The 10,997-nt window shown below is 35.7% G+C and overlaps 2 protein-coding genes across 3 annotated transcripts; one reads left to right on the top strand and one right to left on the bottom strand.

Annotated features, from left to right (window-relative positions):
* The first annotated feature begins 1,694 nt into the window (after window positions 1–1,694).
* Window positions 1,695–3,663, top strand: svbp (small vasohibin binding protein). Its single transcript, XM_058792251.1, has 3 exons — window positions 1,695–1,837; window positions 2,468–2,611; window positions 2,972–3,663. Exons 2-3 carry the CDS (start codon window positions 2,501–2,503, stop codon window positions 3,056–3,058), a joined length of 198 nt encoding a protein of 65 aa, XP_058648234.1. The 5' UTR covers window positions 1,695–1,837; window positions 2,468–2,500; the 3' UTR covers window positions 3,059–3,663.
* Window positions 3,664–4,126: 463 nt separating this feature from the next.
* Window positions 4,127–10,492, bottom strand: fbxo2 (F-box protein 2). Of its 2 annotated transcripts, XM_058792250.1 has the most exons (8): window positions 10,332–10,492; window positions 8,628–8,790; window positions 8,251–8,309; window positions 8,085–8,151; window positions 7,265–7,391; window positions 6,978–7,073; window positions 6,762–6,900; window positions 4,127–4,613 (listed from the first exon to the last, which is right to left on the bottom strand). In XM_058792250.1, exons 4-8 carry the CDS (start codon window positions 8,119–8,121, stop codon window positions 4,479–4,481), a joined length of 534 nt encoding a protein of 177 aa, XP_058648233.1. In that variant the 5' UTR covers window positions 8,122–8,151; window positions 8,251–8,309; window positions 8,628–8,790; window positions 10,332–10,492; the 3' UTR covers window positions 4,127–4,478. The 2 variants fall into 2 exon arrangements, with proteins under 2 accessions (XP_058648233.1, XP_058648232.1); XM_058792249.1 differs by lacking the exon at window positions 8,251–8,309 and having other exon boundaries at window positions 10,332–10,489.
* Between the last annotated feature and the right edge of the window lie 505 nt (window positions 10,493–10,997).

The following is a 10,997-nucleotide window of genomic DNA, read 5'->3' as shown; positions in this document are numbered from 1 at the left end:
GTTTAGATCACAACAGTTTCAAATTATACCCTTCATGTAGGCCTGTACAAGCTGCTTTCCACTGCTATCTTGACTCATTACCTCTGTAGATGTAATCCCATCATGCATCTGTCTGATGAACTGTGCTCTGGAGCGAAAGAATGTCTCGATAACAGACAAATCACTTTGAGTTACTGCTCCAGTCAATGAGGTGTGCTGGTATTAGGGAAGAACACACGGTCAAGAGCAGTGGGCAAAGCTCCTCTTATGCGTCTGACAACAATCTGCCGTCACAGGCTCACGGCACCTCCCGACCCACCGCATTCAGTTTGTTCAGGCTGGCTTTCCGCAGACTGTGGCAGTGGCTCATGGGAACTCCCTCGCGCATGCCAGCTTTTCCTAGGGCGCTAAAGGTCGGGTTAAGACTGAGTGGAAAATCTGTTGGAGGGGGTCTGTTGCATTTAGGATCAGTTGTTCTTCCTTGGATATTATTACAGAGCGAGTGCTCTCCTGTGTTGGGGAAGGAATCCAGGAAAACACATCGGAATGTGCCATGATAAATTTCATGTGGCACAGCGGTGCCAAAGGGCATAAACTTGAGGACAGCTATATGAGCGTCAAGTGAGGGTTTGTAAAAGTACAGCATCATATATGGTCAAACTGAAGTAAACCCATCAATGACACACGTCTTTATTTGGGGCATTTTACAATTATACAAGTTCTCTGTTACTCTAACGACACGATCCAAACGGGATAGTTTATAGTCTCTTTGACATTTTTATGCCTCATCAGGTTCTGCCAGGTATCGAATTAACCAATATTTACGTAAATGATGATCTGTAGGCCTTCGCCGAGAGCTTTTAGCAGTTTTTTCCTAGGTGGTCCTTTGGTGTCTGACAGCCTGACACCTCCACATACAGTTTTCTGTTTTTCTGGTGACATATGAGTGGTTTTGTCGTCTGATACCTGAGGATAACAATAACTGCTAGCGTAGCATTTGTGACAGGCCTGCTCTGGGAGAGAAAAAAAAAGAAAGTCTTAAAAAGAACAAACTGAGCTTTTGAATTATTTCACGCAAGTAATTTAATAGAAATACTGGAATACATTTAAATTCCAAAGTGGCAGGGAGGTAAAAACTAGAGTGAAATGTTTTTATTACTAGTTCTGAATGATTTAGCGTTTTCGGGGCTGGTGTGTAAGAAATATAGCTATGTGAAATTTTGGTCTCTAGATACTGAAGTAACTCAGTCTGTCCAGTTGTTACAGAATAAAAAAATAACTTATGGTTACTTTAATGTAATGCACACAAACAAGATAAATTAATGCACTGAAATACCATAAATCAAGTGTTAGCAAAAGTATCTATCTTCGATAGCTGTATAAGAGCGACCTCTTGTGTTTGCCTTTTGTTTTGCAAGCAACAAATGCTGGAAAACACTAAAGAAACTATTTATTATGACACCGTACGTTATATTCGTCTATATTTTATAAGTGTTTTTGTGGATTTGTGCAACGCTTCATTGTTTCATATAACTAACAAGAGAGACCGGGGCTAGCTGCCCCACGTTTTCCAGTGAATATTTGAAATATAAACACAAACCTTGGCTAGAAAAAAAGCGATTATACAATACTACTACATTTTCAGTGTTATTACACCTAAAAAAGTATACAATTTAAAATGAAATAAAATAAATTAATTGTACGTTTCACTAAATACCGTTTAGTTCCCGTCGACGTTAATAGGAACCTTCTAGAAAAGAAGACTCTTTCTATCCGGGTTTATTTATCAGTGACACCACAAACCTGCTAAACCTTACTAGCTTCATCTTTGTTGATTGTTTTCGTTAGAAATCATAAGGTAAGACTAGGTAGCCTTTTTGTTGCTTTCGTTTGTTTGTATTTCTTATAGTCTTCAGATATTAAGTTTGCTATGCGATAATGGATAGTCATTTCTGACAGGGTTTACGTGCAATGCTAATAGATAGAAAGCTATGTATTGCTATTTTGAATGAAGTGAATTACACTTATTTCTAAATTAATCAGAAATAACAACGAAAAGGAACCTTTCACATATGGTGTTATTTAATAATCTATACCAGCTGTTTTCAAATGAACAAAACCCACGGAATGCTAGTTCGTGGAAATGAGAAAAACTACATTAAAAAAAAAGAGACTAAAAAAGATTAAAATAATAGAAATAAATAAATATAATGTATATATATGGGTGAATAGATAGTACATGTACAGTGCTAAAACGAGTACTTTTTCTAAACTATAAAAAAAAAAAAAAAAGACATTTATGATATTAGTTTTTCACAGTATAAATTGGGTCTTTATACAAGAAACTATATAAATGCTTTTAAATTTGAGGATGGGAGTCCCTTGTACATCATTAAATGTATATGTGGCATCTAAAAGTTTGAAAATCTCTGATGTATACTGTTAGTTGTTTGAAATGTGTGGCTTCAGTAACCTGTTTTTATTTCAGTGAAATTATCATCTGGACTCATCTTTTTCTAAAATGGAGCCAGCATGTCGAAAAGACAAACAGAAGCAGCAAACACCGACCCGTGGAGACAGAACCAAACAGAAATCAGCCCAGCAGGAGCTAAAGCAGAGGCAAAGAGCAGAGGTCACATTGCATTTTGCATTTATTTGATCCAGAATACAGTAATATTGTGAAATATTATTACCATTTCAAATAACTGTTTTCTATTTGAATTTTCTTTCAAATGTAATTTATTCCTGTGACGCAAAGCATTATTCCAGTCTTCAGTGTCACATGATCCTTCAAAAAAATCATTTTGTAACCGTCTGTACAAAGTTGCATGATCATATGGTCAATTACTCATTTACTTGCATTTTTTTACTTAAATTTAATGTTCACTTTATTTTTTTCTTTTAAATGTTAAACAAATAAAAATTGTTTATTTCCATTTCAATTCAGATCAGTTCATCTCAGTTTGTTTGTTCTCTGTTTTTGGTGTTACAGATTTATGCCCTGAACAAAGTCATGACTGAACTTGAACAGCAGCAGTTTGAGGCCTTTTGCAAGCAGATGCAATCACAAGCCGAATGAGAAAAACTCATGTCAGGGCAAACATACACGGGTTAGGCTCGTGTCATGATGTTACTCATATTTTTGTATTATTGTACACCATTTGATAATCATCCCTTTCAGCCCTTGACATTTAAACCAAAATGTAGTCGCTGGAGACTGATGCACACGCACACAGTACTTGAATCTGAGTGTACAATCACAAAACTCAATTCACTCACTCAATAGGTCTGTTCAGTTTTATTTTCACTGTGATTGTTAATTGTGATTGTTTTATCTGACATTATTGTCCTGAACAAGTATTACATTATGTATGATTGCACAAAGCTGTTTTAGACAATTTGTGAACTGTTGACTGAAGGAAATTAAGATACAGTTGTCACTCTTTTGGTTTATGATTAATTTATTTTGTGACATGTGACATACTTTAATCATAGTTAATGTTCTTTTGACCACAAGCGGTTTTTAACAGTTTAGTTTTTGAATAAAATTTGGTTATTAAAAATCATCTCTTGAAAAAAATAATAAAATGATTTCCTTTTCTGAGCCTTATTTTCCTGCATCCCACGGTTTGTATACACTGATAGAAGGATCAAGGAATTCTGAAAAACAAAATGCATCACTGTTTCCACAAGAAATATTAAGCAGCACAACTGTTTTTAACATTGATAATAAGAAGAAATGTTTGTTGAGCAGCAAATCAGCATATTAGAATGATTTCTGAAGGATCATGTGACACTGAAGACTGGAGTAATGATGCTGAAATTCAGCTTTGATCACAAGAATAAATTACATTTTAAAATGTATTCAAATAGAAAACTATTGTAGTAATACTTAAAAATATTACACTTTTCTGCATTTTTGATTAAATAAATGCAGCCTTGGTGAGCGTAAGAGATTTCTTTCAAAAACATTAAAAAATCTCCCCAACCCTAAACTTCTGAATGGTAGTTCAAATACAGTCTTCATCTGACCTGAACTTGTTCGCTTGCAGTCAAGATGAAAAAGGCTAAGTCATAGAAGTGCAAATGTTTCAATGCAAAACTATAAATGCAATATATCGTTTGATGAAGGAAGGTCTAAAACAGATCATGTTTTGTCACTCCTTTTTATTTTTAAGTATGCATGATACAGACCTATTTGGATTGCGTAACACATTAGGAGATTATGCTACTTGAAGATCTATTGCATATAGAAACTTTATTAGAAGTGCATTGTTAATGTAAGCTAATTCAATGCATAGCTTGCAGGGGCATATAGAGGTAGTTAGTGGTTGAACAGAAATAGAAAAAAACAAAATTCTGATCTGATCAGATGCTTTTTTTAAGGCCTAGAATTACATGTACACCTTCAGCTGTATATTTAGTTACTATTACACCGAGTGCAGTATGTGCAAAACTAAAATCATGCAGCGAAAAAATACATCTGGTCTAATTGGTGTTTAAAGATCTATTGTAACGGAGCTTCCAGTCACTCTCACTCCAAACCAGCCCTGCCAGTACTTGGTGTCTTGACCGCCGTGTTCAAAAGAGATGAAGCGAAGGCCCGGACCATAATCTGTGAATGTGTGGCTCACCTATAACAGAAGTACAAGTTTGCATGAACAAAACTGAGATAGAAGTTTGCATCTCTTTTTTTTTTTTTTAGTGCTGTCAAACGATTAATTGCAATTAATCGCATCCAAAATAAAAGTTTTTGTTTACATAATATATGTGTGTACTGTGTATATTTATTATGTACATTTTAGAAAAATATGTTATGTTTGTATATTAAATATACAAATTGTATATGGTATAAATTATATGAATATAAATATAGACATGTAAACATTTTCGAAATATATACTGTATGTGCGTGTATTTATATATACATAACAAATATACACACTACACATACATGTATTATGTTATTTTGGATGCGATTAATCACGATTAATCATTTGACAGCACTAGTTTTTTTATTTCTCTATTTAGTTCTTCACCTGTAAAACATGACACACACACACAGTGTTGCAATAAAAAATTATTCGTCACCCTTGACCTGAAAGGCATTTTGCTGTCAAGTACATTTTATGAAAGCAATTCAACAAAGGCATCAGTAAACTATTAGACATTTTTTATCAATGCACACTTCTGAGAAAGTAAAGTTGATGAATAATGAAAAAAAAAAAATTAATTGACTCTAAACATTCATGTACAAAATTATTCAACCCCCAAAAGTCAAATTTGGTGCACAATCTTTTGTTCTTTGTAACCTCAAATGAACTTTGAAGCTTCTGTCACCTGTCTACTGCAGTCTTGACCCATTCTTTGCTTGAAAAAGCATCCAGATCACTGACAATCTTTGTTTTTCACATTACCACTGCTTTTTTAAATTACACCAAATATTTTTAATGAGATATAAATCCTTAGACTTAAACCACTCAAGAACAGTCTACGACCGATCCCTGAAACAAGCATAGGTAGATTTGGATGTATACTTTGGATTGCTGTCCTTCAGGAAAGTCAAATCAAGCTTCAGTCTCTGCACTGAAGGCATCACAATTCTTGCCAAAATGGCCTGATACTTCAAAGAATTCATGATGTTCTTAATACAGATTTCCATGTCCTCCAACGACAAAGCACCCCATAAAAAGACTGGTCCACCTCCATGTTTGACCATGGAGATTGTGTTCTTCTGCTTGTAAGTTTTGCCTTTTTTATACCATACATACTGCTAATCCACAGGTCCAAAAAGTTCCAGTTTGGACACATCATTCCATAAAACATTCTTCCAGAACTCCACAGGTGTATGCAACATTAATTTTTGCATGTTCAAATCTGCCTTTTATGTTCTTCTTGATCAAGAGTGACAACATGGATATGGCCAGAACATAAAGGCCATACTTGTCTAGTGTTCTTCTTATACTCTGCATTGAAATGTTTTTCCTCCTTACATCGGGTCTTTCTTCAACAACCTCAAAGGTGTTCTGGTAACACGTTTTAATCTTAGGAATAAGGATGCCAGCTGTGTCCCTAGGAATTTTACCCCCGGTTTTACAGACGAGGCTTAAGCTAGTCCCAGACTAAAATGCATGTTTAAGCTGTCTCAACTGAAAATATCTTGCTCTGACATATCTTAAAATATGTCAGTGTCATTGTTCTGTGTCAAGATGCACACCTTAATGTTTTCTTCTAAAGCATTTTTGTAAAAGTTGCTTAAATATCTTAATTTAACTAAGGCCTAGTCCTGGCTTAAGCTAAGCCCCATTTGTGAAACCAGGCCATAGTGTCTTGGAAATTTTCATATAGCCATAGACTTTCTGATGTAATAAAAAAAATTTCTTTCTACAATTTTTGTGAGCACTCTGTTGACTACTCAAAATTTAGCACATGCAAGCTCAAACTAATTCTGTTTCTAAAGTCTTCATTGTGTTTTAAGACAATTTTGTTTTCTACCATACAAATAAGTGACTTAAAAATAGCAATGTTGAATAAGGGTTGAATAATTATGACATAGCTGTTTTATTAAAAAATCCTAAACTTTTGATAAAATTCAGGACCTTCAGAAAAACTTGTATTTGTAAAAGTATTACAGTCTAAATAATTTTGATTGCAATTGTGTGTGGATAGATTTTTCAGTAGAGTTTTGATCATTTAGAGACCTTGCAAATGTGATACAGTAGGCTGTGTATGGTTAAAGGTTAAGTGGGTGTGTTATGCAAAACTGGATTCTGCACTCATGCCTTTTTCCAAGAGCAGTCGTCACAGTCGGGGTCAAGGGTCACGTCATCTGGCTTAAATTCTTCCATGACCTCTTGGTTTTCATCAAGCAGAGACACAGTGAGATTATAAACACATCCACAGTCTGTTCGGCCACAGTACCTACATTCAAAAGAAAGGACTGAATGAATATGACAAAACAAAACTTGTGACATTAAGTCCATATCATCGAGGCTTACCAGTCCTCCACATTGACTGTTGGCTGTGCAATATCTAGATTTTCAGGGTCGTAACCCTCTGCCAGCAGGTCAATCACTTGTCTTTTTATACACTGCCTGGAACAGAGCAGAAACAGACACTAAAACACACAGATACTGTATACAAATGATGAATGAAGACATGTTGAAACACAAGCAGGGAGTGTGAAAGACAGAGACAAGGATCCTTTTTCACAAAGTTCTCTCGAAGAAAAAAACAACTTTATTTTCCCCACACTTGTCTGTTCGGCTACTATTCATTTACTTACTCAAAAGAGGTGCAGAAGAATTTAGTAATTGATTCTTCATTGAAAGTGTGCCCACAGTCCCCCGGAATGTCATCTGTCCGCCATTGATCACCTCCATTCTCTATCAGCTCCCAATGTTCCAGATCCTCTGGTGAAGATACAAGTTTTTCAGATATTAAGGTGGCTGAAGTGCATTTTACTGCTCTGATCATTTTATTTAACAAAAGGACAGCTGATGTGATGGCAAATTAGTTCATCTTTAACTATTACTTCATCTAAACAGCATTTTTGTGTTATGCATACAGCTGACCTAACTACATATTAATTAACTTGGATTTATTTTACTTTCGAAAATGCATTTAGCAGTTGATTATACAGTATATGATTTAATCTGTATACAGTGCCACATTTATTAGAAAATTAGGTTAGGAATTAGAGAGGTAGATTAGTTCTTTTCCCTAAATCTAAAACCTAAAATCATGATGCTGAAAAAAAAGTACACTGCTGTTCAAAAGTTTATGGTTGGTTAGATTTTTAAATGTTTGTCTTTTATGTTCACCAAGGCTGTATTTATTTGATAAAAAATAACGAAAAATAAAAACTGTGAAATTTTAATACAATTCAAAATAATTTTCAGCATCATTACTCAAGGTTTCAGTGTCACATGTGACCTGATCCTTCAGAAAACTTTCTAAATTTGTTATAAATAAACACCATTAACATTATAAATAACTTTAATTTCACTTTTGGTTACTTTTATGCATCTTTGCTTACCAAAAATACATTTCTTTTTTATAAAACACATGTGACCTTTTGAATGGTAGTGTAAATGTCGACTTACCATCTCCATTAGGATTTTTTATGAGGTTTCCAGGCATTTTGTTGAATCTGAGAGATGTCTTCTTTTCCTGTGACAATTCAGAGAAAAATAGGCCAGATAAAATAGTGTAAACAGTGACACTTTCAACTAATAACTTAACAAGCTGTTCGTTGCCATGACTTTGTACCAGCAGTCTGAGATCGATTCCTTTTCCTGGATCCTGCAGCAGAACTCGAGTGTTTACTCCTTTCAGGATGTTCATCACCAGGGAACCATTGTGAAAGTATGCATAAATTAAAGCCCATTATCAATTATCTAAAGCTGACATAGTTCCCCAGAAGTATTAACATGAATTATAAGTACATAAATGCTCTCAAGTGGTTTATTTCATTCTGGACTGACTTGCCCTGTAGCTCTAGCTTAGCCTTTTGCAGTGAGCTGACTCATGTTTCTTGCCGTACAGCTGTTCAGCATAAGTATGAGCTCTTTGCACACAGATAAAGTAAACGCATCATAGAATACACATAAAAAAGCAGCAAATTATATAAATTGTCTAGTACTTACAGTGAGAGGAGTAGCTCTGAGTCTGTCTCTGAGTCAGTCAAGAGTGTGTTTGGTGGTGGGAGGGAGCTTCCTGTAATCTGATCTCTGCAGACTTTCTTTGGTTGGCAGAAAGAGGCACACATGAGTCTTCCTGCATCAGCAGCTGTATTCACTGCTGACGGTTCTGCACAGCACAGCACATGTCACATTAGAACTAATGTCACTCACTTTAAAGAGAAAAACTGCAGCTGACATACAGAAAACAGACATTTTATTCTACAACAGCCAACAATATAATTCTTTATGTGTGGACAGAATTGTAAATATCTAATTAAAAACTTTTTTCTATCTACTATTTGTTTGTTTCTAACTTAATTTTTCAGGATGCTAAAATACGAAGTGTGTGTATGTGTATATATATATATATATATATATATATATATATATATATATATATATACACATATATACAGGGCCGCATTAACACTATAAGGGGCCCCTGGGCTTTACCTCTTGTGGGGCCCTTCATCAATGACAACTACAGTCTACATTCACTCAATCTAATCATCAGCCTTTAGTGCTAGCGCCCTGCTGACGGCCCCAACTTTTTTACGCCTCTAGGGCCAGGCTTCAATCGGGCCAATTTTCACGTAGTTCAGACGCGGGCTGGGCCTCGGGCCTGTTTTAGGCTTCTCCTTATTTTTGTATTTTAGACATCCATCAATTAGTGATGAAAAAAATTGCCGCGCTGGTGGAAACAACATGAGACCGTGCCACTGTGAAGAGCGGCTCGACGGTGTTTAGAGTCCCGCAGCAGCGAGCGCGCCGTCAGCGCAGCTGAAGAGTTCTGCGTTAAAATACACACAATAGGCTGAAGCTATATATATACATACTCTGTATATATACAGAGTTGGGTAGATTACTTACAAATTGTAATCCGTTTCTGATTCCAGATTACATGACAAAAATTGTAGTCCGTAACGTAATCCGTTACATTACACATTTTAGGTAATACAATCAGATTACTTTTAGATTACTTTTGATTTAACTCATTTATAACATTGATTTAAATAGCATTATCTTGTACCATAATGATATAAAAAATGCAAAGAGTAAGAAAACTTGCTCCATTCATTGTAATTAACAACATGAAGTGCATTAAACATTATTACATCAAGGTTTCCCAAACTAGGGTTCGTAAAGGAACTGCAAGGAGGTTGAGAGTTTAATGAAAAGCTGACAATTAATTAAATCATAAATAAATCATTTTAAAACAAACTCCCTTTCGAGGAAAGTCTCTTTACTCGGCGGACATATTTGCAACGTCCCGGGCAGCTCGTACAAGACCAATCTTAATGAATGAGGGAATCCTGAAATCTCAAAAACTGCTTGCTGAACTCACAATTAAATTACATATGTCAAATCAGCAACAAAAATCTAAAATGAATTGCCCCATGAATGATGTTTTTTATGCTCAAATAGTGTTAAAAATCTTATTTTCCAGGCTAGACTAGCCTATGCGCATGCGGAGTAATAACGTGTTTATGACAGCGCATGTGCATTGGCTGGTCTAGTCAGGTTTCTTTTAGAAGATGGGACTATTCATCCATATTGCGCGTTGCAGTTTCTCCCATTCATAAGGATAGGAGTGAACCGTCTTTGTATTTCTATAGTCTTTGTTTTAAATAAAACACTTACTAAAAAAGATGAAATATTTTTATTTACCTGCATGCCATGTGATCATTACTCAACATCAAAGAAACCGTGGACATGCAAATGGGATACTTAATTATTGAAATATTTATTTTAATATCTAAGGGGACTTAAAGCAAATATATTTGGTGAATAAGGTTTAGATGACAAAAAGTTTTGAAATGCCTGCATGTCATGAATCCTGGGCCTGCTCTTCTGTACGACTGCCACAAGAGGTCGCTCTGCCATCATATTGACTTTCACACCACACATCACAATGGACTGCGTTTCCCATCAGCCATCTCACCAATCACACGCTCACCTGATCACAAGCACACAGCTGTAACCAATCACACACTCTATTTAAGCCATGGACTTTCTCTCCCTTGTTGCCGAGTATTGTATGTGATTATCGCTCCCCTAGCCGTAGCAACTCTACAGAGCCCTTGTTACTGTTAGTATCCTAGTCTTGCATTGCCCGTTTTCCTGTGTTCGTTTTCTAGCCCGTGTTTCCTGAATTAACCCTTTCTGTGCCATTCCGTGTTTCTATTCAGTTCCTGTATTGTCCTGCGTTTTTCACTCCCCTAGTGTTAGCTGCTTTACGGAACGTTTGTTATTTTCTAGTCTGTGTTTCCCTGTATTTACCCCTGTCTCACTGTTCGGACTCTGTTTATTCCCTTGCCTGGATTATAGCCTGTG

Source organism: Onychostoma macrolepis, chromosome 11 (genome assembly GCF_012432095.1).
Source record: "Onychostoma macrolepis isolate SWU-2019 chromosome 11, ASM1243209v1, whole genome shotgun sequence".
Classification (NCBI taxonomy): Eukaryota; Metazoa; Chordata; class Actinopteri; order Cypriniformes; family Cyprinidae; genus Onychostoma; species Onychostoma macrolepis.
The sequence above is the reverse complement of the archived record's forward strand: the minus strand, read 5'-3'. Positions and strand labels throughout refer to the sequence as shown.

Coding starts and splice junctions, on each gene's coding strand:
- svbp (XM_058792251.1), top strand. CDS start 2,501: ATGGAGCCAGCATGTCGAAAAGACAAACAGAAGCAGCAAACACCGACC. Junction 2,612..2,971: donor AGCAGAGGCAAAGAGCAGAG/GTCACATTGCAT, acceptor TTGGTGTTACAG/ATTTATGCCCTGAACAAAGT.
- fbxo2 (XM_058792250.1), bottom strand. CDS start 8,121: ATGCCTGGAAACCTCATAAAAAATCCTAATGGAGATG. Junction 7,392..8,084: donor AAAAAATCCTAATGGAGATG/GTAAGTCGACAT, acceptor TATCTTCACCAG/AGGATCTGGAACATTGGGAG. Junction 4,614..6,761: donor ACGACTGCTCTTGGAAAAAG/GCATGAGTGCAG, acceptor CTTCTGTTATAG/GTGAGCCACACATTCACAGA.